At 46.1% G+C, this 27,461-nt stretch overlaps 1 protein-coding gene across 5 annotated transcripts in view; it reads left to right on the plus strand.

The window, feature by feature from the left end:
* PRAG1 (PEAK1 related, kinase-activating pseudokinase 1) overlaps nt 1-20,709 on the plus strand; it is an 87,227-nt gene extending 66,518 nt beyond the window's left edge. For all 5 annotated transcript variants that reach the window (XM_081844806.1, XM_081844804.1, XM_081844803.1 and 2 more), the window contains exons 4-6: nt 3,523-3,680; nt 8,872-9,611; nt 19,262-20,709. In XM_081844806.1, the coding sequence (XP_081700932.1) occupies nt 3,523-3,680; nt 8,872-9,611; nt 19,262-20,269 (1,906 nt within the window). In that variant the 3' untranslated portion in view covers nt 20,270-20,709. The remainder of the gene's footprint in view (nt 1-3,522; nt 3,681-8,871; nt 9,612-19,261) is intronic.
* Nucleotides 20,710-27,461: the final 6,752 nt, after the last annotated feature.

The raw sequence follows: 27,461 nt of genomic DNA on the forward strand, positions 1-27,461 counted from the left end.
GCTTATAATATGAGGTGCAACTATAAAAGGAGGCTTCTGTAATGTTAATTTCTGCGGGGTCTTTTTGTATATTTTTCTTAAGCTCTGACTATGTTGGAGATAAGAATTAAAAATATGAAAGTTTAAATTATCTGTCTCTTGCCTGTTATATCAACATGAAGGGGCTGTTTCATTATAGAATATAAAAAAGTGGCAAAATTTCTCTGTTTGTCTATTAGACATTTTTTGTTTTCTGTTGTCTGCTTTAAACAAAAAAACTATTTACTTAAATATGCTTCCCTGCCTAACCAACAGCCAAGATAGCTAACAAAATCCAATATAAACAAATATAAAACCACAACAAGCTTGCTAAAAATATAAAAAAGCAAACAGCCAAGCAGAAAGAAAGCATCAGCAAAACACAACAGTCTACATAGTACTGAAGTCACTTGCATTATCCTTCGAATGCCATCCAAAATAGCCAACTTGCTCAAAGACCAGTAATGATAGGTCAGTGGAGGGTGTTCCACAATTGTGGTGCCATGACCCAGAAGGCTCTGTATAATCCACTCATCAGACATTGTAAGATGGAGGGACATGGAGCAGGGTCTCTGAAGTATCCTGAGTAGTCTGGCTCACCTTAACACCATTAGAACTGGGGTGACCCTCCAGATGTTTCTAGCCTGCACCCCCCATCATGCCTGATCATTGACCACACTGGCGGGGGGCTGATGGAAGTTGGATTCCTAACACCTGGAGGGACAAAGGTTCTCCATCTCTGCATTAGAATGAAACCTTCAGGTTTCTGCCCTTCCCAAAAAAAAAAACACCCACACAAAAAACCCAGCAATCCACAAAACATGATTGGACATATGTATATACGTATGCATGTGTATATATTGCATGAGGGTTTTTTTTTCCAAGGAAACAAATTGGGTCAGATAGAAATGAAATGTAAAAATTATACAGTCAGTTTAGTAATATATATTATTATAGGGATATCAGACAAGTTTAAGGCTGCATATCGGCTTGGAAGTTAAGTTTGACTGAAATGACAGGGAATTACAAAATTGTGCTTGGGGATTGGGGGCTAAGCTGTTTTATAAAGAACATTAAATAACTGAAAAGAGATAATGCAGAAAAATAACATTGTATTGTTGGCGTAATGGGGAAATGAAATTGTAAATCGTGGTAAGAAAATAAGCCTTGTGAGCTTCTGTTGTGATCTTTAGCTACAGATAAAGACATGTTGGGTCGGTAGGCATTGGTTTGTTCCTTTTTAATCAAAAAGACATTGTACCTTGGAAAGGAGCTTTCAATGCAGTGCTTCGCTTGCTTTCTTGCAGATATACTGTGTGTAGAAAACAAAAGCAAATCTATTGTTTTGCCTTCTGCATGCATGTAGAAACCCCCTGAGCTAGAAATGGAGGAATCCTTTGCAGATGGAAGATTAGCTCTGTAGATCAATTTGAGTCCTTTGGGGGAAAGGTGAATGCCTGGTAATGCTGGACAGAAGTCACTAAGAACAGTGTCCCCAGCCATTGAGGCAGCCTGTTGAGCTTGCATTTGAGTCCTGTAGTTGCCTTTGAAGCAGTGGCGTACCGTGGGGGGTGCAGGGGGGGCCGGCCGCACCGGGCGCAACATCTGGGGGGGGGCGCTCGCCACCTCCGGAGTCGCTGAAGAGCCTCGGGCGCAGGCTGTAGCAGAGCCCCATGTCTCGCGGAACCGACGAGCTGTGCGCGCGTCCGGGCTGAAGGCGTCCGGAAGGCAGCGGCTCTCAGCGCTCGCCGTGGTCCCCGCACGTCAGGGCCGCAGAGGGCGCGCCAGGCAGCCCCTCCTCACAGCCCCGCCAACGCTGCTGCTGCTGCAGCGGCTGGGCCATGTTGCATTTCCCTCGCCTCTCCGCCCTCCTCCTCCTCCGGGCAAGCGGCATCGTTTGGGCGGCAGCGCCAGCGGCAACTCGCCTCAGACCACCTGACACGGACCCGCCGCCGTGGCTACCTTACCGTAAATACCCCAGCCCAGGCAGCAGCAAGAAGAAGCTGGCAGCGGCGGAAGTTTAGGGGTTAGGGACGCAAATTACTTGCCTTGCCCCGGGTTAGGGGGCGCAAATTACTTGCCTTGCCCCGGGTGCTGACAACCCACGCTACGCTGCTGCTTTGAAGTGACAGCTTTTATTGACTTGTGGAAAGGCTTATTTAGAAGGAAGAGCACCAGGGTGTCACCAGAAATTGTATCTTGGTATGCCTGCTCAGAAATGAACTGTTTTACTTCTCCCAAGCCATCACATACCAACGAGTTGACCAAGCAGTGTGCTGAGACCATTCTCTGATTTGCTTGGCCCTCTCTCTCTCTCTTACCTCATGTTGTTCATGCATGCAGGTGCGGCTGAAGTGGGGTGGGTGGGTAGGGTGGCATGCTCCTGGTCTCCCAACAGCAACATCTCCACCATTAACTGGTAGCGGCAAGCAGTGTTAGAAATTAACCAGGTGCGTTTTACTGCTGGCCTGGGTCCAGTGCTGAGTATATGGAGATTTCTGGGCTCAAGTTTGGCAGCCACAGTTTAACAACCTCTGCCTTAAAGGTAAAGGGACCCCTGACCATTAGGTCCAGTCATGGCCGACTCTGGGGTTGCGGCGCTCATCTCGCTTTATTGGCCGAGGGAGCCGGCATACAGCTTCCGGGTCATGTGGCCAGCATGACTAAGCCGCTTCTGGTGAACCAGAGCAGCGCATGGAAATGCCGTTTACCTTCCCGCCAGAGCAGTACCTATTTATCTACTTGCACTTTGACGTGCTTTCGAACTGCTAGGTTGGCAAGAGCAGGGTCCGAACAACAGGAGCTCACCCCGTTGCAGGGATTCGAACCACCGACCTTCTGATCAGCAAGTCCTAGGTTCTGTGGTTTAGACCACAGCGCCACCCACATCCCCACAGTTTAACACAGTTTGTCAACCACAGTTTAACAGCCTCTGCCTTAGTTCATAGTAAATACCATTTCCATTTCCACTGTGTGTGTTTCTCCTTCTTGCATGTTGGGACAAGTGAATTGTTGCAAGAGCAAGCCACAGTCAAGCCATGTAGTTGAGATCATAGAATTGTAGGGTCATATGACCCAACCCCCCGGTGAATAGACATTCCGTTTCAGCGATCGTAACCTAGGTTTAAGGTGACGTTTGGCGCCTAGCTTCTATATCTGAGTTTCTAACACTGGTGGTGAGGTGGCTGGAGGGTCTGCACTGTGTGAGCAAACCGGGGAGCTGATCCAGTGCTCTTTGCTGTGTCCACACAGCACTGATCTCTCTACCACCTCTCCCAGTAAGAAGTAGCAATGCCACTGCATGTATGCAAAAAACAAACAAAAGCAAACAAAAAAACCCCTCAAAACAATATATATAACTAAAGAAATAAGAGAGGAAGAAATCAAAACAGGATCACAGGCGTTGTTGTGTAGACATAGCCACATTCTTCAAAATCTGATGCAACGTGACTCTTGTATAAATTGCTGTTTTCTCATTATGTATTTCCTACATTTAATCTCTAGGCATTTTCTAAAAATGAACAGAAGCAATTCTGAGTTGGAGAAGCTGAGCAGTGATTCTACAGAAAACCTCAGTCCTGCTTTCCAGGGAATCCACGTCACTTTCACCGCTGGCTCCACGGACAGTTTGAATTTGGACACAAATGCATTCGGCAATGGAGGTAGCTAAAACTTGTGTGTTAGTGTGGGGCTGTGGGGTTAATGTACGAAACACGTTCTGTAAATTGTGACATAGTGACCCAGTTTGCACATCACAGGAAACCATAATTAATGGCCTACTGTGAATATGGAGATGGCTCCTGCCTTGCTGCCCTAACTGGAGCAACAAGCTATAATCCCTGTCTTTGTGTTATATCTGACTGAGAGACTATGCTTTATTTCACTCAAACAAACCATGATTAATAATATAAGTGAGTTTGCAGCAAGCCATTAACTATGGTTTACTGTGTTGTGTGAATGTGGGCAATAAACAGGCCCTGTAAAGCTGCATTTAGAATTTCACTTCCCCAGGGAAGCTTTACATGGGCTCTTCCTTTCACCCTTCAGGTGGGTGTAAGTGGTCCTTAGTATCCATGATACTTTGCTGTTTTGAATGCCCATTTATTCAGCTTTGTTGCTAATGTGCCAAACTATCCCAAAACCAAATGGAACCTTTGAATGAATGACAGGACAGCACAAGTCATTACTACAAAAGCAGTCGTAGAACTTGAAAATATGTGGGCTGAATGTAGCTTAAATTCAAGGTGTCTGGCATTTCTTATGATGAAGTATCAGAGCAGTTGGAGGACCATACTTCCTGTTATGTCACCGAAATTAGGAGCAGGACTTGTGCCCTCTACAGGCAACGAGCTGCGCTGCAAGGGCTAGCCATGGTAGCCAGCTATCAATCATAGGATCAACAGGAAAGGCAATAGCCATCCCTTGCGCTATCTTTTTGCCTGAATGCTGCATAGTAGTGAAGAAGAGTACGTCTGTGTTGGGAAAGGGATAATAATAATAATAATAATAATAATAATAATAATGCACTGCATGTGAAATGTCCTAACTTTTCAAATATCTTGGGCTTGGCCTACAATAAGGTGCTACAAAGTAAAGAAAAAAATAGCAAGTAAAAAAATTCTCTGAGTCCTCACATAGCTTACCATGTTGCTTAAATATTTACCCTGTTCCAGCTTCACTGCTCTTTGGCAGCCAGTGCCCAGTTCTGTGACAAAGAGCCAGGTTGTCTTCAGAAACGCTATGCAATGTTAACTCCACCTTCCAATAACATTCCTTTACACAGTTGGATAGGTTCATTCACAGCGGGGATATACAGGTTGCATTGTGCTTAGCTTGAAGAGCTTAGGTAATTGTAATAAAAGTCACTTTGGACTTCCCACTTCAGTGCTAAGGTTGCCAGTACCAGAACTTGGTGGGTTTTAAAATGAGGAATTAGGGATGCACAGACATCCCGCTCTCTGACCCAAACATGAATTGCCTCCCCCTTTCCATTCAAACCACAAAACCCCTCAAGCGATTTGGGGTGGGTTTGATGATCGTAAAAACACCCAGGGAAGCCTGGTTCCCAACATGCTAGCCGAGAAAGGACTTCTCTTCTACAGCATTTATTTGCTGGCTGAAGAAGAGGGAGCTTCCCTTTCTCCGTGGTGTCAGGAGTAGACTAGAAATAAAACACCCGGTGTCAGCGAAGTTAACTCTTTATACCAAGAAACCAAAACAGCGCAGGCCTAGTGATCATAGCAACTCTTCTCAGTAGGTCTTGCCCCAGTGAGGATTGAAGGTTCTCACGATCTCTCCGCTCCCTAAGACTCCTCCTCTGCCAGGTCCTTCCCAAGCAAACTCGGGCTCCATCTAGTCTCTCCTTGCTCCACCCTCTTCATTCCTCTACATGTTCTGGGAGACCATGTAAACCCTTGTTACGGCTATCGGTGTGGTTGCTCGAGAGCGATCAGGCAAGATCCCTCACTGGTCTTTTCAAAAGCTTTATTATTGGTGCAAAAACCTTTACAATGCAGAACACCTCTATTCCATGTCTTGCTCACTCACTAGCAGAATCTGAGAGTGGGCGGTCCTTAAACTTTCCCCAGCAGAGTAGTCTCTTGACCCCCAGCCGACGCCTCCCCTCTCTGCGCGAAAGCCAACTGCACAAGGTAAAGGGGGACCTCCCTCCTCCCCGCTTTGCTCAGGCAAGGTGTCCTGGCGCTGCCTTGCATCCCCCGAGCCCTGCAACTCTTCCCCACTAGAGGCGGAGCTTCCTTCCTCCGCTGAGGAAGTCCTGCTCCCCAAGATTTTTGGAGGCTCTCTGTAATCCATCTGCCCTTCCCACTCTCACCTCTGAGCCAATGGCAGTTCCCTGACAACCCTGTTACCTCTTCAGCTTCTGACACCTCCTCCTTCCAGTCTGCTCTCTTTTCTCCCTCTGGCCACTCATTGTCATCCCACCACCAGTCCCCTGGCTCTGAGCCTTCTTCCCCTGGGGGTTTCCTTGGGGGTTCCCCAGCTGGTGCCTCCCACCATTCCTCTGCACCCAGCCAGCCCATGGCATTGGTTAGCATTGAGACACAGTGTGTTCTGTGGGTGGGGAAGAAATTGGATTCAGTTCACATTTCATGGCAAATCTCCCAAACTTGCACTGCAGCCAAGCCGTCCTTCAAAACCCACACTTCTCTGAATTTCCTGATGAAATTCTCCAACTAGATAATGTATAGGAAAAACATATTACGTTAGGAGAAATTGAGGTGTATTAGGCAAAATTGCACACTGAAATGCTGACATATTCTCATGAGGACTTAGAAAGAAAATTGGCAAAGAGGTGCCAAAACGTGGAGAGCTAAACGTAAGATTGGAAAAGTAAGAAATGGACAAATTTGCCCATCCCTACCCTGCAGAAGGGGATTGGGGGTGGAAACAAGATAGCTTTGCCAGGAACCAACATGGCTAGCAACAGTGCTTCTTGTGCATGGCCTGGAAGACTCTGCTCCATGCAAAGCAGGAGAAATAAAGGCACTCTGCCCAGAAAAGGAAGAAAGCTCCCGTTAGGCAGGTCATCTTATTCCACCCTGTTCTACAAAGAAGGGGAGGCTTAAGGGGAACTGCACTTTCTGCCCCGATTTTGCTTGTAGAAATCAGATAGGGTTGTCTGCCTGTTCATCCCTAGTGTATAGGGAACATGTCTGGCAGGATTTGTGGGCAAGATGATAAGACTCACCACTTTGGGAGAGCTGGAGAACAAACCTTGTCATGCATGGCATAAGCAAAGGCTTCTCAGGAACTGCTCTCCTGGTCACTTCTGCTTTTCGAAGTCACTTACTTTAGTTTACAGATGGCTAATGTAGGCATAAGGGACATAGGACACAGGGCATAGGGCTTGCCGATCAGAAGGTCGGCAGTTCGAATCCCCGTGATGGGGTGAGCTCCCGTTGCTCGGTCCCTGCTCCTGCCAACCTAGCAGTTCGAAAGCACGTCAAAGTGCAAGTAGATAAATAGGTACCGCTCCGGTGGGAAGGTAAAAGGCGTTTCAGTTTGCTGCTCTGGTTCGCCAGAAGCAGCTTAGTCATGCTGGCCACATGACCTGGAAGCTGTACGCCGGCTCCCTCGGCCAATAAAGCAAGATGAGCGCCGCAACACCAGAGTCAGTCACGACTGGACCTAACGGTCAGGGGTCCCTTTAAGGTAAAGGGACCCCTGACCGTTAGGTCCAGTCGTGGCCGACTCTGGGGTTGTGGCGCTCATCTTGCTTTACTGGCCGAGGGAGCCGGCATACAGCTTCCAGGTCATGTGGCCAGCATGACTAAGCCGCTTTGGTGAACCAGAGCAGCGCACGGAAACGCCGTTTACCTTCCCGCTGGAGCGGTACCTATTTATCTACTTGCACTTTGACGTGCTTTCGAACTGCTAGGTTGGCAGGAGCAGGGACCGAGCAACGGGAGCTCACCCCATCGCGGGGATTCGAACTGCCGACCTTTGGCAAGTCCTAGGTTCTGTGGTTTAACCTACAGCGCCACCCGCATCCCAGGGGTCCCTTTACCTTTAATGTAGGAATATGCAACCAGATCACCTATTTTAAACATGTTGTGGCTTAATACCAGAGCCACGTGTGGTGCAGTGGATGGAGCCTTGAAATGGGGAGACCTGGGACTCAGCTCTGAAACTTGAGGAATGACCTCCAGTGTCAGTCACTTTCCCTGAAGATAAACTAGACATGGTGATGATGGCAGAACTTAATCCAATTTATAGGGATAAAGGCAAGGAGAAGCAGAACCCCAACCCATCTTTTTCCACCCAAAATCTCTCTGTCTCCTGGCAGGGGTCACATCCAGACATGGACTTCCACGGAGCAGAAAAACAGCTTTTAAAAGTGGTTTTGGGGTGAGGAGCAGGCAGGCAATTGGGAGACAGCCATTGAGTAAATTATAGAAAGGATCTAATATTACTTGAGTATCAAAAGCAGATAGTATAGGCCTGTGTGACAACGGCAGGGAGAAGGGAAACCCATAACTAAATGTGAATTTACATGGCACTGATAGATAAAATGCAGAAAATACAGAAAATGATGAGATGCTAAAGCAAGAGAGAACTTCTCGATATATAGAGAGGTGTAGACATGCTAGGAGTAAACCCACTGAAATCAATGTGACTTAATTTAATCAACTAATTTAGTCCTGTTGATTTCCACAAGTCTACACTCGGCCCAGGTACACCCATATATTATAAACGCTTAACTCCCTATGGCTTTTTTCTTAATAGTTAAGATTAAAACATGTGCTTTTAAATGGGCTTTTAATTTTTCTTGCACACACCTAACACCTTTCCTGGCAATAAATGCCACCTTTCTCAGAATTCTCTCTACAAACCATCATTTTTATTCATTGTGCCCTTTTTGGAACCTAATCGCTTTGCGTTACTAATGAAGGCAGAAGCTCAAACAGTCAGCCGGATAATTTCATGCTGATTTCTGTATCGCCAGTCATACACACTACGGCAGCCCCCCACCCCCCCTGGGTCCTGGGCTGTCCTGGGGAGGGAGATTCACCCACACAGGCTCCTCTCCCTCCTCATCACAGCACAGGACCCATGGGGCTGGGATGCCGCCATACAGACACACATATAATGTCTCATAATTTTATCATGCTCTGGCGTGACTTTGACCCCATGTACAAAGGCCATTCTTGTTTTGGCTGCTACAAATGATCCTAGGCTAATCTGGGTGCAAAGTTTCATTACCCTAGGCTGGCATGCTTACCTTTTTAGATGGAACTTGATCTAGGCCTCACATTGTAAAACATCTTTTTTTTATCCGTGCTGGTAGGAGTCCCCGGCTTATAATTGCTTTATTGTCTGCATGTGTTTCAGGACAGTCGTGCAAAACGAGCCTTCGTTCACCCACCCGTACCGGGAAGCCGACCTTTCCTTCAACTCATTTCCCTCCATGTCCCAGCAAAGACAGGCCGCACTGCAAACCTTTACAGCCGCCTCCTCTGCCGCAAAAGAAAACCGTCAGCAGAGCTGTTTCTTCGCCAGATGGTTTTTACTGGGGCCCGGCTTCCCCAGCTAGAGCTTCAGGTCCCGCAAGCCCCAAACTGAACTTCAGTCAGTCGGAAAGTAACGTCTGCATCCGCGAGGAGCCTCCGTTTGGCTCCACCTTGGGAATCAACCGCCAGACATTTTCTTCTTCTGAGTCACTGGAGAAAGCCTTCAGAGGGTCCCATTCCCCATATCCCTGTTCTGCTAAGAATGGCGGCGCCTGTTGTAGCCAGAGCAAAAACTTGCCGCCTCGTTCCTCCTCCCAGAACAGCATGAACACCACGGTTTCCTCAGGTTCTAGCTTTCAGCTCCACAACCTCCTCAGCAATATTGACAACAAAGAGGGGGTGTACGCCAAGCTAGGCGGGCTGTATGCGGAATCCTTGCGCCGCCTCGTTTCTAAGTGCGAGGACTGTTTCATGCGCGACCAGAAGAGCGAGCTGCATTTCAGCGAAAACAACTGGTCCCTCTTCAAGCTGACGTGCAACAAGCCTTGCTGTGATTCAGGGGACGCCATATATTATTGTGCCACCTGCTCCAAGGATCCATCAAGCACCTATGCGGTGAAGGTATGTCATTGCAAAATGCTTATTTTGTCATGACTTGCTTTATGCTTTTGGCCTTTTCTGGCGGTTCCCTCACTAGGAGAAGCCAAGTTACAGGGAACCAGGCAGAGGGCCTTCTCGGTAGTAGCACCCGCCCTGTGGAACACCCTCCCACCAGATGTCAAAGAGAAAAATAACTACCAAACTTGTAGAAGACATCTCAAGTCAGCCCTGTTTAGGGAAGCTTTTTAATGTTTAATAGGTTATTGTATTTTAGTGTTTTGTTGGAAACTGCCCAGAGTGGCTGGGGGACCCAGCCGGATGGGCAGGGTATAAATAAATTATTATTATTATTATTATTATTATTATTATTATTATTATTATTATTTTCCCACTGGTCTCTGGCTGCCATGAACTCGAATGATCTGATGACCTTCACAAGGATGGGGGGACACAGACACCCTATACATACAGTGGTACCTCAGGTTGCTGATCAGAAGGTCGGCGGTTTGAATCCCCACGACGGGGTGAGCTCCCGTTGCTCGGTCCCTGCTCCTGCCAACCTAGCAGTTCAAAAGCACGTCAAAGTGCAAGTAGATAAATAGATAAAGCAAGATGAACGCCGCAACCCCAGAGTCGTCCGTGACTGGACTTTTACCTCGGGTTACAAATACTTCGGGTTACAAACACTTCAGGTTACAAACTCCAGAAGTAGTACCTCGGATTGAGAACTTTGCCCCAGGATGAGAACGGAAATCGTGTGGTGGCGGAAGGCCCCATTAGCGAAAGCATGCCTCAGTTTAAGTACTGTTTTCAGGTTAAGAATGGACCTCCAGAATGAATTAAATTCATATCCCAAGGTACCACTGGGTTCTTTCAGAATTTTTCAGGTGTGTTGCCTGATTAGGAACCTTGAAATATGCTTGAATTTTGCTTTAGCGGGGAATCTGCTGTCAAACTGGTTCTATTTAGGAACACACGTACCAAGGATTTTGCTGGTCTGCTTAAAAATATATATATTGCAGGGGGTTGGACTAGATGATCCAATAGGGTCCTTCCAACTCTATAGTTCTGTGATATTATTATTGTATTCTGCTGGAATTCATAGGATGTTTTGTCTAAGAAGGAACCGCCAGGTTCGCTTCAAAATTTCTTTCACGCAAAAATTCAGTGGCAAATAGCACCTAGCAAAACCCCAGGTACAGGGCAGGTGAATTGCCTAAAAATACCAGAGATCAAAGAACAGAGTCCAAAGTTTCTGGTCAGAACAAGCAAACACTCGAGAGTCGAGCTCTAAGAGTTGCCCAATAAGAACCCGAGGGAGCACAGAGTTTACACACAATCCGTTGATTAGCCTGCCAGCAGCAATTCTCCTTTTTTCACAAGCAGGACTGGTGAGAGGCTGCAATAAAGCCAGTAGGGCACAGCTGGGCCTGGTTGCCATGGCAACCCTCACAGCGCAGGTATAACAGAGCAGGGCTGGGAGCAAGTCTTCATATCTAAATTTCTAATTGATGTACTGCCAAGAGCGGGCAGGTCATATATCTCTGCAATCCAAGGAGTTCTAAATTGCTTAATGTTGCTTGCAGAAAAAAGAGGCACAGGTCATGATTCCCAGGATTGTTTTTTCTCTCTCTTGCATGAACCCCAGCAGAATGAACAGGCACTGCCACCTTTTGCCGCCTGGCCTTCTTTTCTGTGAGTGGGGACAGAAGGATCTGCCAATTTCAGTTCCCTCGGTTTCTCATTTCCCCCAGTCTTAAATTAAGTTCTCCATGTTTCTGCAGCAATCTGTAGTTTTGTTTGTTTGTTTTTAAATCCTCATGAAAATACGTCAGCTGGCATTTTAGTGGAAATTTCCCCTAATTTTTAATTTGCTGTTCCGACTAGTATACAGTTTTGCAAGTCATTTTTTTCATAATGTGGTGGATTCTTCTTCTTTCTTAATAAAATCTTTAAATTAGTTTCCCAATATACCCCAATAAAAGCCAAATTATAACAATAACAATAACAATAACAATTACTTCCCAAATTATACAATTATCAAAATACCAATCAACTTCCAATTAATACATTTTAGTTAAAGTGGCTCCCCACATGATGGTTTGGGGGCACTTCTGATCTTACATCACTGCGTTCTGTAATCTTAATTAATGTCAGTTGCATTTCAGTTATAATAATAATCCCTTAGTCAACAGCTACATAATTAATGATTTCCATTCGTGATGTTACAATATATAAATTCATAAAGCTTCAGGTGAGGAACTGAAACTAATATTCTGCCCAGCGTGTGAAAAGGATTGGAAATAGAGCTGTTAGATCCCAAAAGTAAGAACTTGTCAAGAATGTATAACTTGCTGTTGAAATGGAACACTCAGGATGAAACGGTAAAATCAACTATGATTAAATGGGCACAAGATGTTGGACATAATATTATGATGGCTGACTGGGAACAGTTATGGACCACAGGTATGAAGTTTACGGCATGTAATGCCTTAAGAGAGAATATAATGAAAATGATTTACAGGTGGTACATGACCCCAGTCAAGCTTGCAAAAATTTACCATTTGCCCGATAATAAATGTTGGAAATGTAAAGACACCGAAGGCACATTCTTTCACCTTTGGTGGACATGCCCAAGGATTAAGACTTTCTGGGAAATGATTTACAATGAAATGAAAAAGGTATTTAAATATACTTTTTTGAAGAAACCAGAGGCCTTTCTCCTGGGCATGGTCGGCCAATTGGTGCCAAAGAAGGATAGAACTTTCTTTATGTATGCTACAACAGCAGCAAGAATACTTATTGCAAAGTACTGGAAGACACAAGATCTACCCACCCGGGAAGAATGGCAGATGAAGGTGATGGACTACATGGAACTGGCGGAAATGACTGGCAGAATCCGAGACCAGGGAGAAGAGTCGGTGGAAGAAGATTGGAAGAAATTTAAAGATTATCTACAGAAATATTGTAAAATTAAGGAATGTTAGAAAGATGTTGGAATGAAGTTACATGGCTTTAGCAGAAATGTTATAAAGAAAGTAGGAGGCATCGCTTGGAGCATGATCAACGCGTGGACAGCTCATGCTGTCCCGATGATTGGTCCACGTAGCATAGCCTGATCTTCTACGTGGCCTGGTGTGTTGGCATGGCTTGTCCTTATCTGCCGGCTGAGGGAAAAGTTGCTTCTTGGTATTTGTATCTTTTTGGCTACACACAATAAATGTTTGGCTGCAGCAGCTCCTGGAGCAGTCAGATTTCTTCAACCCATCTTTGTGGGAGACTGATTATAACTGATGGCGAGCAGGTTGTAATTGGATTAAAGGAAAAAAATAATGTTAGAATTTGTTAAGTTAAATGATAGGACAGAAGTTTGAGGAAGATGGAAAGGATTTGCTGAAACAAATAATTGAAGTGGAATACAAAAAAAGGGAGGTGTGAGGAGGTCGCTGAAACAAGTAAAAGAAAGTTAATAACATTGAAAGTATTGGTTGTGTTTCTTTTTTCTTTTTTTAAACTGTTTTTGTTTTATTTTTGTTATGTATATGTAATATTTTTGTTTTTGTATTCTATTGTATGGTTTTGTTATGTTTAATTCTCTTTCTTTTTTCTTTCTGTAACTTTCAAAACTTTAATAAATATTATTTTTAAAAAAGGAAAGGAAAGGAAAGCAGAAAAAAAAAAAACATTTGGCACCAACTTGGCTGCAGGTTTTGTCAGGATGAGGCGTACAAGGCGCCACCCAACTGTCTTAGGGACTGCATTCTGGATTTGTGTAGGTTTTACTTCTTAACACGCAAAAAGCACTTTCTAAAAGCAATAAAATATTTCTACAAAGCTCTAAAAATGATAAAACTATATATTATAAAGTCTAGAAAACCATAGAACCCCATTTACAAATTGTTGTTGTTTAGTCGTGTCCGACTCTTCGTGACCCCCCTGGACCAGAGCATGCCAGGCACTCCTGTCTTCCACTGCCTCCCGCAGCTTGGTCAAACTCATGCTGGTAGCTTTCAGAACACTGTCCAACCATCTCATCCTCTGTCGTCCCCTTCTCCTTGTGTCCTCCATCTTTCCCAGCATCAGGGTCTTTTCCAGGGAGTCTTCTCTTCTCATGAGGTGGCCAAAGTATTGGAGCCTCAGCTTCAGGATCTGTCCTTCCAGTGAGCACTCATGGCTGATTTCCTTAAGAATGGAGAGGTTTGATCTTCTTCCATGGGACTCTCAAGAGTCTCCTCCAGCACCATAATTCCAAAGCATCAATTCTTCAGTGATCAGCCTTCTTTATGGTCCAGCTCTCATTTCCATACATCACTACTGGGAAAACCATAGCTTTAACTATACAGGCCTTTGTTGGCAAGGTGTTGTCTCTGCTTTTTAAGATGCTGTCTAGGTTTGTCACTGCTTTTCTCCCAAGAAGCAGGCGTCTTTTAATTTTATGACTGCTGTCACCATCTGCAGTGGAGCCCAAGGAAGTAAAATCTCTCACTGCCTCCATTTCTTCCCCTTCTATTTGCCAGGAGGTGATGGGCCCAGTGGCCATGATCTTCGTTAAATTCCATTAGCAACACACACACACACACACACTGCGTGGTAAAGCCTTCTTGAATAAAATTGTCTTGAGTGTGTGTCTAAGCATCATGACGTTATGTGCCTGTCTAATTTTGGCTTAGAGGCTTAGACCTTAAGAGGGCCTGAAACTGCATAATTTCTAGTCCCAACATCTTTTTCTCCCCCCTGTGTGAATTGCGGGGCTCATTTTCAATGCATCACACGCAGGGGCGTCTGCGTTGATGCCCATTTCACAAAGGGGAAAAAAGGCCTGCCTTTCTGCCACTCGGCTTACTTCACTCAGTTTGGGCTCCCAGTGGATGCACGCTACAGAGGGAGCGTGATGGCGAGGGAAGGAGACAAACCTTGTTTTGTGTTTGTCGCAGACCACACGTGTGTGTCCCCGCATTACAAAATGCGCCTTTATTGTCTGTCTCTGGCAGACAGTAGCATGCTAAAGCTGAGCCAAAGAACTGAGATACAAGCTCCGCTGCTGTGTGTGTGAGTTCTAAGTGGGGAAATGTAGCTAGGCAACTTTTTGGAATGCTTTCATTTTCGTCGCTGGAATATTTCTGACAGACAGTGGTTTCAGGGCTTTTGTGCCTTTCCTTTTTCTTTCCCTGTGAATGTGATATTGTTGCACTGACTGCAGACATGAAAGAAGCTACAGATCTGATTGTTGCCTCAAGTCAGGCTTCGACAAGCCTGTTTCAAAGTTTGAGCTAAGATGAGCTTCCTGTCATGCCTTAGAACCCTAGACCCTGCTAGTGCTTCAACTCATATGCATGAATTGTGGGGGAAATGGAGCCAAAATATTCTCTTTTCCAAAAAAAAAAAAATCTTCCTTTTATCTTCGACAGAAGACTAGGGACTTAAGAATATGGCTCTCTACCAAAGATGTAAAAAGAGGTGCAGGAAGCTCAATTTCAAGGTGCACAGTAGCAAGGGGAGGGATGCTTAACCCTTCTCCCACCCACTTGTTGTTGTTTAGTCGTTTAGTCGTGTCCGACTCTTCGTGACTTGTTGTTTAGTCGTTTAGTCGTGTCCAACTCTTTGTGACCCCATGGACCAGAGCACGCCAGGCACTCCTGTCTTCCACTGCCTCCCGCAGCTTGGTCAAACTCATGTTAGTAACTTTGAGAACACTATCCAACCATCTCGTCTTCTGTCATCCCCTTCTCCTAGTGCCCTCTATCTTTCCCAACATCAGGGTCTTTTCCAGGGAGTCTTCTCTTCTTACGAGGCGGCCAAAGTATTGGAGTCTCAGCTTCAGGATCTGTCCTTCCAGTGAGCACCCAGGGCTGATTTCCTTCAGAATGGAGAGGTTTGATCTTCTTGCAGTCCATGGGACTCTCAAGAGTCTCCTCCAGCACCATAATTCAAAAGCATCACTACTTCTCCCTTTTTCCTTTCCCAGCCAGGGTCTACAGACATGTGTGCTGTAGTTGGGGGTGGGTGAGGGTGGGAAGGCCTGGAAGAGAAAACGAAGGGGGAGAAATGGATGGCAGCGCTTGCTACTTTCCCCCTCCAAATTTCACCCTCCTTTCCCTCTGCTCACCCCAACCAAAGCTTTTATAGATGCTCCGCAGAGACTCAGGTTTCCAAATCCCATTCTTCTGCCAATTGTCTAGTTTGGCTCTCAAAATATATTCCTCTGTGGTGGCCCTATAAACATGCTTGTAATTCAGTCACGTGATCAGACTCTTCAGTTTGTTTGTTTGTTTGTTTGTTTGTTTGTTACTTGATTATTACTTCTGCACAGTGCATTTGGCAAAGGTAGGAAAGAGAGGCTGCAGTCCCTGCGCTCCTTTGGGCTGCTTCCATCCTATTACCGCCAACGGGATTCTACACAGTCTGATTGTACACAGCAGCGCAGCTCTGGAGAACAATAGCAGCAGGAAAATGTGCTCCATAGCCTAAAGGAGCCCATCAATGTCTCAGAGCAGGCAAGAGCATCTCACAACCAATAATGAATAATATTACCATGTGGAATCCACTTAAAATGAATTTGCTGTCCAGAGATTTCATTAGACTCATTCCCAGCCACTGATGCTATTAGGAAGCAAGAGAAACAACTTGGTCCCTAAACAGAAGGCTCTTTAAATCAATTGCTGTTATTATTTGTGGATGCTTCTGTACCTCTTTTGGACTCAATACCTTGTTTTATTTAAACAAATATTTTCTCAACATACTTAACCGAACAAATCTAAACAAATATTATTACTTATCTAAACAAATAATATTTTCATGGAGGGTTCAACATGAATCATAGAATTGAAGGGACCAGGAATCTTTTTGCCCAGTGTGGGGCTTGAACCCACAACCCTGAGAGATTAAGAGTCTCATGCTCTACTGACGGAGCTATCCTGGCCCATCTGTGCTTCCAATAATGGCTTCTCCTTTAAATTCCTGGGAGTCCCTCTTAGTGAAGATCTTACTTGGAAGGTCAATACAGCCCAGGTGGTTAGGAAGGCCCAACAGATTTCATTTCCTTAGGGTCTTGTGAAAGAACAATGTTAGACAGCAACTGATGATTTCCTTCTATCGGTCCACAATAGAAAGTGTTCTCTCATACTGTATTACGGTGTGGTACGCTGGTTTGACAGCCATGGACAGAAAGTCCCTACAGAGGGTGATGAAGACAGCACAGGATATCATGGGCTGTCCCCTGAGTCCGCTAGATGTTATCGCAGGAGACCGTTGCCTCAGAAGAGCGAGGAACATTCTCGGGGATGACTCACACCCTGGCAGCACCTTTTTAATCTCCTGCCCAGGAGATAGAGAAGCATGATAAGCTGCACCAACAGGTTAAAGACCAGTTTCTACCCATGGGCCATGAGGCTGCTGAATGGAAGACAGCAACATCGCAGCTGATCTTCGGGGTTGGTGGTCGTACACACAGAGTGTAACAAGGACTGAGAGATTGTGGGAGGGGAGGGGCCCCCCGTTTAATCTCACTGTAAACAAGTGGTACAGTGACAATAAAGTACCGTATTTTTTGCTCTATAAGACTCACTTTTTCCCTCCTAAAAAGTAAGGGGAAACGTGTGTGCGTCTTATGGAGCGAATGCAGGCTGCGCAGCTATCCCAGAAGCCAGAACAGCAAGAGGGTTCGCTGCTTTCACTGCGCAGCGATCCCTCTTGCTGTTCTGGCTTTTGAGATTCGGAATATATTTTTTTCTTGTTTTCCTCCTACAAAAATTAGGTGCGTCTTATGGTCTGGTGCGTCTTATAGAGCGAAAAATACAGTATTTCTGTTTCTATTCGCCTCTGCTGGATACTTCCAAGTGAATAATGTCTGGACTTGCTGCAGTGTGCCAGGCATGTTGCTGTGTGCCCATCATGACACAGATGCAGCTCAGGAGTATGCCAACGGTTTGCTGAATAGGCTCCACCTGGAGATTGTCCAACCCTGTGCTTTGAGGCTTTCATTTTATTATTGTGTTGCAAATCATACCAGTTTCGCTGGCGACGTTTTTGCAACCTGCCCTTGACCCATTTGGAGTGAAGGGCACAAAATGAATAAATTGAATAAATAAAGTTTTGGGGGAAGGTTTTGGACCATGCTGCTTCGTTTTATTTAAACTTAAGAAAATAGGAGCAACGAAAAGTGGACCTGGATTCTGCTTCATATATGGCATAATAAATTGGTTGGTTTTAAAAGTGGCCCAGGATTTGATGCAAGACATTTGACTTTACCCCTTGGAAAGTGGGGGGGGGGGGAGAGAGAGAGTAATTTTAGAAGAATTAAGGAAACTGTATTAAGGAAACAGCTTTTATTTTGGGTTTGGCTGTTTTCCACTGAGTTACAATGGTCCTCGTCCCCATCTTTGGTGTGCCTTAGCCATCCCCCATTACTAAGCTTTTAGCAACAGCCCCATGAAGGCAAAATTGAAATGACAACAGTGCAACGGTCTACAGGTGTAGATGCACCCTCAGGTCTGATTACTCAATTGTAGACACCAAGATAAAGACTTCCTTTGGGGAGTTTCCCTAGCTGTTAAAGTTATTTTTACCTTTATTATAGATCTGGGTGTTTTTGAACTTTTAAACTCGCAGGTTTCCAGAACCCCCATTGCTGCTTACTTGGCTGCTACTAATCATCTTCATATGTTTTTTGTGCGCGAGTATGTTTTATTTTTAATTTTTATCCAAGTTTTGGCAGAGGTAATTTTTTGAGAAAATTATATCAGTTTTGGTGAAGTGAGACTTTGGTAAGACTTTAGGATGGGCTAGCCAACATGGTGCTTTCTAGATGTTTTAAATGTTTGTATTTTGTTGTTGCAGTTGTTTGCTACCCTGGTCTCCTTTAGGGAGGAACGAAAGGATAATATTGATATTATTAGGTTGTATCCAATAGTCATCAAACTCAGAGTGGACAAATGGAAATTTCTGTCAGTGGCCCACATTGAAATACCTGCTTCCATTACCTGAAGTCAGTGCAAGGACTTGTACCTAGTGCAACACAACTTTCCCCCATCTCCTCTCCAGATTTGCCTGCTGTGCCTCTTCCAGGTCCATTTTGGAGGACTAGGAGAACCCCACAATCTCCTTAACGCCACATTGAATTCTACCCATGCGCTGAGGAAACCTTAGTTGGATGCGAACCAATAATAATTGGCCATGGGCTCCTTTGGGGAGGAAGAACAGAATTATTATTACAGTGGTACCTCAGGTTAAGTACTTAATTCATTCCAGAGGTCCATTCTTAACCTGAAACTGTTCTTAACCTGAAGCACCACTTTAGCTAATGGGGCCTCCTGCTGCCGCCGCGCCGCCGGAGCCCGATTTCTGTTCTTATCCTGAAGCAAAGTTCTTAACCTGAAGCACTATTTCTGGGTTAGTGGAGTCTGTAACCTGAAGCGTATGTAACCCGAGGTACCACTGTAGTATTATTATTATTATTATTATTATTATTATCATCATCATCATCATCATCATCATCCTCACCATCCGAATAACAATAGTGGCCTGATCAGTACCTACTTACATTCAGACCCTGATGCTTTTGTGGGTTCACATTTCCCTGAATCAAGTTTTTCCATTCCCTTACCTCCTTCCCTATCCCAAACGGAACTGACCATACACTTCGCTTCTGTCCCTTTCCTGCTTTCCATTCACAGATATGCAAAACTCAAGACACGAAAGCCGCAACGTCCTGCTGCAGCCCTTCCGTCCCGGTCCACTTCAACATCCAGCAAGACTGTGGCCATTTTGTTGCCACGGTGCCCTCTAGCATGCTGAAAAACGCTTCTGTGGACGGCCAGGGCCCCTCCCGCGCCGCCACCGAGCAGGACTGCGTGGTCGTCATCACCCGCGAGGTCCCGCACCAGACTGCCGCCGACTTCGTGAGAGGTTCCGGCCCCTTCCACAAAGCGAAGCCGGAGCTGTACGAGCGGCGGGTGTGTTTCCTTCTCCTGCAGCTCTGCAACGGGCTGGAACACCTCAAGGAGTACAGCGTCATCCACAGAGACCTTTGCCTCGAGAACTTGCTGCTGGTCCACTGCAGACCTCCCCCCAGCTGCAGCAAAAGCAGAGAGGACAAACATCTGCCGCGGCTCATCATCAGCAACTTTTTGAAAGCCAAGCAGAAGCCGGGCGCCGCCGAGTCCAAAGCGAAGAAGAACCAGGCTCGCTTGGCCCCAGAGATCGTCTCCGCCTCCCAGTACAAAAAATTCGACGAGTTCCAAACCGGCATCCTCATCTACGAGCTTCTGCACCAGCCCAACCCCTTCGAAGTGAAAGCTCACCTCCGGGAACAGGAGTACAGCCAGGATGACCTTCCGCCACTGCCGCACCTCTCCATTTATTCCCGGGGGCTCCAGCAACTGGCTCACTTGCTGCTGGAAGCAGACCCCATCAAACGAATCCGCATCGTGGAGGCCAAGCAGATCCTGCAGTGCCTGCTGTGGGGTCCCCGGAAAGACTTGACGGATCAGGCCCTTAACCACGAGGAAGCGCTTCACAACTGGATCGACATGAAGCGGGCGTTGCTCATGATGAAGTTTGCCGAGAGGGCGGTGGATGCTGAGCGGAGCGTCGAGCTAGAGGACTGGCTGTGCTGCCAGTATTTAGCTGCCGCAGATCCACCTTCTCTCTGCAAGTCGCTGAAACATCTTCAGCTCCTTTGATTCTCCATAGTGTGTGAAAAGGGCATCGTTCGTTCTAAGGGCAATGGACTAAGCGCTTCCTTAAACAGAAAATGTCACACACCTCCCGTCCCCTCTGTGGAATGATAATTGCGTGAAACAGACTGTATTTCATGCACAAACACAAGGCAAAGATCAAAACCTATGTACATTTCAGGATAAATACCATTATGAGTGTTGTAAACAGACAATACTGCTGGATTCCACCACCAAGTGTATTGCTTCTTGGGTTACTCTTGGAGGTAAATTAAAAAAAGGAAAAACAAGAAGGTATGTGTATTTCCTAAATGGGAGGAGGGTTTCGTTCTTGTGAGTTTTTGTTGTTGTTTTGCTTTCCTAGTGAATGTGCTCAATCTTGGGGCAGAGGCTTATTCGCTGTGAAATATCCTAATATATTTTGTATTAAAAAAAACCCAGCAACATTCTGCGTGATTCTGGATGGCGGCTTAATTTTATACACAGGTTGTTCAGATACTGCAAAGAAGCCATTAGCGACAGAGAAAAAGAGTACGGTGTTTTGATGGCAGCAGTGCTGTGTGGATGCACACATGAAGAGCACCTATCCCATAATATTTGACTGCCTGGAAGTATTTTATGTCTCACCAAACCCATCCAGCTTTGCCCACTCAAGCCTTCCTGGCAGCCCTGCCCCAACTTTACCCTGCCCAGAGGGATCACCAGACTCATAGATATAGAAACAGGGAAGGAAGGTAACTTGAAGAAGAGAAATAAATTGAGCAAAAAGAAGAGATTCTGGAGTCTGAAGTGTGCTCTCTCATTTTCAGGGAAGTGAGCATTTCCTGCATCTCTTCCTGCACCCATTAAAAACAAAAGCAAATCCTTTCCTCTTCAACCCTCTCTGTGAGCTCATCCATACTGCCATGTAATGTGGAGAGAGGTGAGTTTACTTGTACCTTGGTTAGTTCTTAGTTGTCCTTATGACTTTCCCCTTCAAATCACTGCCTTCCCACACTTCCCCCTCCCTCAATCTGGATTTTCTCATAAAATATATACAGTGGTACCTCGGGTTAAGTACTTAATTCGTTCCGGAGGTCCATTCTTAACCTGAAACTGTTCTTAACCTGAAGCACCACTTTAGCTAATGGGGCCTCCCGCTGCTGTGCGATTTCTGTTCTCATCCTAAAGCAAAGTTCTTAACCCGAGGTACTACTCCTGGGTTAGTGGAGTCTGTAACCTGAAGGGTATGTAACCTGGAGCATATGTAACCCGAGGTACCACTGTACTTCAAAAGAGAAAATCCAGATTGAGGAAGGGGAAAGTGTGGGAAAGCATTGATTTGGAGGTGAAAGTCATTTGGGCAGCAAAGCATTAATGGAGATAAAGGAAGCTTAAAAGGTAAAGAGACCCCTGACCATTAGGTCCAGTCGTGACTGACTCTGGGGTTGCGGCGCTCATCTCGCTTTATTGGCTGAGGGAGCCGGCGTACAGCTTCCGGGTCATGTGGCCAGCATGACTAAGCCGCTTCTAGCAAACCAGAGCAGCGCACGGAAACGCCGTTTACCTTCCCGCTGGATAAATACCTATTTATCTACTTGCACTTTGGCATGCTTTCGAACTGCTAGGTTGGCAGGAGCAGGGACCGAGGAACGGGAGCTCACCCCGTTGCAGGGATTCGAACTGCCGACCTTCTGATCGGCAAGTCCTAGGCTCTGTGGTTTAACCCACAGCGCCACCTGCGTCCCTTAAAGGAAGCTTACTGTCTACATTAAAGAACTGTATGGATAAACGGCGTAAGGATGAAAGCTGCAGTATGCATGGACCTGTAATTGGTTAGCTGCCCTGAACAGTCATAGCAAAGACCATGCTCTGTACCACATTCCACTGAAGGAATGGGTGCTCTGTCCCATACTATATATCATATACAGAAAAATGTGAACCATTTTCTTGAAGGGGAGAGAGGAAATGGGTCCATTCATCTCTCACATTCAGATGGACCCATTTTTAAATATTTTTCTAGGGAAAGAGGTGCCAGAGCATGAATGCCCCCCTTGTTCTCTTCTAATGGCAATGGCACCCACCTGAGAGGTGCTGGAACTGAGGTCCGGCGAGTTCCGGCTGGAAAAAAGCACTGTTTATAAGAAAACTTGAAAGAAAAAATGGAAACAAAAGTTGCCTCGGTGCGGTTTGCCAGGGTCTAGGGACTGGCAAACTACAGTAACGTAAAGGTAAAGGGACCCCTGACCATTAGGTCCAGTCGTGGATGACTCTGGGGTTGCGGCGCTCATCTCGCTTTATTGGCCGAGGGAGCCGGCGTACAGCTTCCGGGTCATGTGGCCAGCATGACTAAGCCGCTTCTGGTGAACCAGAGCAGCACACGGAAACGCCGTTTATCTCCCCGCCGGAGTGGTACCTATTTATCTACTTGCACTTTGATGTGCTTTTGAACTGCTAGGTTGGCAGGAGCAGGGACCGAGCAATGGGAGCTCACCCCATCGCGGGGATTCGAACCGCCGACCTTCTGATCAGCAAGTCCTAGGCTTAACCCACAGCGCCACCCACATCCAATCACTGAGTAGTCCAGATCAAAATCCTAGAACGTAAAAGAATTTTGATACCTTTGCAATGAGCAGCAGCATACTCACACACTGAAAGGGCTATCAGGAAAAGTGGGGGAGAAGCTGATAAACTTTGGTGTTGTATAGGGTCCCCAGCAAGGTTTAGTGGCTCCAGCAGCTGTCTTGCTCCAGATGCACTACTCTCGTGTAATATTTACAGGAAACTCATAAGCAGGCATAGGCAAACTCCGGCCCTCCAGAAGTTTGGGACTACAATTCCCATCATCCCTGACCACTGGTCCTGTTAGCTAAGGGTGATGGGAATTGTAGTCCCAAACATCTGGAGGGCCGGAGTTTGCCTATGCCTGCTCATAAGTGCTGCTTCATAAGGCAACTTGTCCTCTCATGGGGATTATTTTCCATTTTGGAAACTGCATGTATCTGATCATGGGCAAAAGGTCAGGCGAGTATGTGTTTTCCCCACTGTGAGGATTATGAATAGTGTGGCAGGTTTTACTTTCTAGGGTAAAGGCCTGCGATCTGGTAAACATCCTTTCCTTCAAGAAACCTGCATTGAGGCAATCAAGGAAGCTTTAAAACCCTACCAGCCAAATGGTCTACAGAGGAAGGAGAGGAACAATTGAGAGTTTACATTACAGGCTTTGTGCCATGCATAAGAACAGCCGCATCTGGCTTATTAGTCATATCAGGACTGGTTTGGACACCTTCCCAATTTCCCATAGAATATGGATCCGGCAGCCAAAACAAGGTAGTTTTTTGATGGACTTAGCACTGGGATCAGGCAAGATAAGTGGATTGGAAGGGTTTGCAGAAGAGACTTTTCACCCCTGGCTGATCACTAGCCTTCCTGTTGGACTACATCCTGATATTCCCTTCCCCAGCAGGCTTGCTATGAGGTCCCATCACCATAATACTACTTATCTGTAACTCTTCTGCCTAGAGGGTTGAAGTTGAGAAGCCCAGATAGTACTTCAGAGGCTAGATTTGGGTCATGGGCAACCATAGCTGACCCCAGGTTATATTATAAATTATACCACCACCGTAACCATTCAGCAATCCATATTTCTATTTGATTAAATTAACAAAGATAAATTGAGAGGCGCAATGAGCTGAGAGAACTGCGAACCTGAAATAAACAATACCTCTCAATAGAACTTTCCTTACTGTTTTTCTAGTCTTGCTTCTGAATGCTTAACAGCAGCTTGGCACTCAGAAATTAAACAGGTGCAGCTTTTATTGATGTAGAAATCAGGTGTGTGAGGGAGAGTTTCAGCTCCAGAATTTCTTCATGTACAGTGGTACCTGGGGTTACAGACGCTTCAGGTTACAGACTCTGCTAACCCAGAAATAATACCTCAGGTTAAGAACTTTGCTTCAGGATGAGAACAGAAATCGTGCGGCGGCGGTAGGAGGCCCCATTAGCTAAAGTGGTACCTCAGATTAAGAACAGTTTCAGGTTAAGAACGGACCTCCAGAACGAATTAAGTTCTTAACCCGAGGTACCACTGTATCTACAGTGCGTTCAACAATGATTCGTGTTGGAGGAGGCAGCATGAATTTCATACTCAAGGTATGTTTTTTTTTACCAACCAGTTTGGAGTAGGTTGGAGGGGTGATCAGTGATTCTATGCAAGTCAGTTTGACAGTTACTTACTGACCCAGATCCTGTGCTTTTATGCTAGAGGTGCTGTGGGTTAAACCACAGAGCCTAGGACTTGCCGATCAGGAGGTCGGCGGTTCGAATCCCCACGACGGGGTGAGCTCCCGTTGCTCGGTCCCTACTCCCGCCAACCTAGCAGTTCGAAAGCACGTCAAAGTGCAAGTGGATAAATAGGTACCGCTCCAGCGGGAATGTAAACGGTGTTTCCGTGCGCTGCTCTGGTTCACCAGAAGTGGCTTGGTCATGCTGGCCACATGACCTGGAAGCTGTACGCCGGCTCCCTCGGCCAATAAAAGCGAGGTGAGCGCCGCAACCCCAGAGTCGGCCACGACTGGACCTAACGGTCAGGGGTCCCTTTACCTTTTTAAGCCTAATGTACTAAGCAGGCAACGGTTTGTTCTGACATAGCACCAGAAATAGTGATGGGAAAAACTTCATCACACCTTTATTAATGTTGGGCTGCTGTTAAACGCTGTAAGAACAAGTTTGTTTTACCCTCCCGAGCCAGGATCCTGCCCACAAAGGACCTGCAGAGCAATCAGGCCACATGCAACCAAGAGAGAACTGAAAGGCTTCCTGTTTGGCCACCAGCAACATATGGTGAGAACTGGTGAGCATTAATATGTAATAGACCCCTGTTAAGAAATCAATGGGGTTACAGTTTACTGAGCCTGGTGACAGCTGGGAGCCCGGCAGCCAAGCTGTGTTTGCTCTTGTAACTTTGGACAAGAGGGAATTAGCAACAGGTGGGTTGTATTGTTCTCAAAGAAAAATAGTTGTATCCAACACAAAAAGACGGAAATTGTGCTCACTCAGACCAGTTGGGCAGAGTTTGTGCAGTTGCACAACATCCTCCCTCAAGACCTTTGCCCTGTAGCCTAAAAGGCGAACTGAATTTGACCAAATTGCCTGACTGCAAAAATGAGATTTGTGTGGTGGCAGCACTTGCTAGAGGCAAACCATGCCAATTATGAACTTCAAGGAACAGGTCCCACGACAGCTGATAGTTCGGATGTGCCCTGACCACCGCTAACCTGCTTTCCCCACTCCTCCTTCATCTACCTGTGAAGGGATGGGCGGATGGGTGGTAGGAAACAACCCTTTCTGGGAGTTCGTCATCCATCCATTGTAGAGACCCTGGCTGGCTAGTAAGTACATTTTCTGGTGGGTGACTTTGGGCCTGTTCCACAAATTGCAAAGCCGCAATGCAGATCGGCCAACAAGTGTACATTGCTGCCTGACATGTGCTTGCTTGTATGATACATGTGTATACAGCAACCACCTTTTGTTGCATCTGTGCTTTGCATTTTTAGTTAAGACACCTAAAATGTGAAATGTGTGAAGAGGGCCTAGTAGGAAGGGAGGAAGGGTAGTGTTCTGAGGCCCTCCCTCCCTCACCCACCACTGGCTGCCTCCAAATCCTGTTGCCGCCTCCTCAGTACACCTTCACTGGAGGCTTTTGAGCAGAGGTTGGATGGTCATCTGACATGGATACTTTATTTGGGATTCCTGCCTAGCAGTGGGTTGGACTAGATGACCCTTGGGGTCCCTTCCAACTCTATGATTCTGTGACCTCTCTGCACAGAATGACGATTCCATAGAGAGCTGGATTTGGCCCTCTGACCTGTAGTTGCTAAGTCCAAATTTGGGCACTCTGGTGCTCCTGAACATCTCCCACTCAACTCAGCTGGGCATTATCTGGTTTACCTGTTGACTTAAGTCTGCAGAACAGCCTTCCACAACTTATTGTCCTCCAGATGTTCTTGGGACTATAACTCCCATCAATCCCAGGCAGCATGGCTAAGAGTGATGGGAGCCGTGATTGAAAACTATGCAGAGTTGGGGAAGGCTGCTATAGAACCTCTGCGAGGATGCTCTGCTATCTAGTCCCAACCAATCCACACATGGACCAGAGCTAGGCCAGCATTCTGATTGGCTTCAGAGAACCAGGACACTACCTGTGCCTCGGGACGAACCAGGTACAGTGGACGCTCGGGTTGCGAACGTGATCCGTGCAGGATGCACGTTCACAACCCGCAGCGTTTGCAACCCGAGACTGCACACGCATGGGTTGCGATTCGGCACTTCTGCGCATGTGCAAAGCGTGATTTAGCGCTTCTCCGCATGCGTCACCGCCAAAACCCGGAAGTAACCAGTTCCGGTACTTCCAGGTTTCGGCGGTCCGTAACCCGAAAAGACGTGACCTGAAGCTGCTGTAATCCGAGGTGTGACTATAATCTGTAGGTTTAGATTTGACAATGTACCCATTGGTGAAAGATAGCCCCAGCATAACCAATAATAGGACCTTCTCTGAATGTGCCCCTCTGGCCAGTTGCTTGTTGAGATTAAGGGTCCATCTATGCTGGAATTCTCTTTCAGCAGTGGCTAGTCAGATGCCTCTGGAAGCTCACAAACAAGCCATGAAGAAACACACAAATAAACAAACACACCATCCCATTGTTTGCTCCCTGGCAACTGGTACTCAAAGGTAAACTTCTCTGAATGTGAAATCTCTATTTTGCTATCATGGCTAATCAGAGCTGCCCTCCTTTATCAGATCAAGAGTCCCATCTAGGCTATAAGCACATTAGTGGCTTAAACTTTCCCTCTGCTGCATTTCACCCAATGCACGTGATGTGATTTGTTCTCCCACCCCTCACAAACTCCTGTTCAATGAGCATGTGGCTGCCTGAACTGTACACATCTCAGTTTAACTGCAGCTTATGTTTTCAAATCGTATGGAAACTGCTCTGACAGGAAATGCATCAAACAGGAGTATTCCTCAAGAAACTGCAGGATGCATAAAAAAAAATTGTGGCTAACTGGCTTCAAACACCAGTGCGAGGAGATCATTGGAGCTGGAATAAACTGCAATGTACCCACAGCCGTAGATTGAGTTGGTAAAGTATTCTTTTACAAAGCGATCTGCTGTCATGTATAGACAGTGGGGGAGGTAGGAGGAACCCTACACAAATTG

Source organism: Podarcis erhardii (assembly GCF_964252035.2).
Source record: "Podarcis erhardii genome assembly, chromosome: 17".
NCBI classification, from domain to species: domain Eukaryota; kingdom Metazoa; phylum Chordata; class Lepidosauria; order Squamata; family Lacertidae; genus Podarcis; species Podarcis erhardii.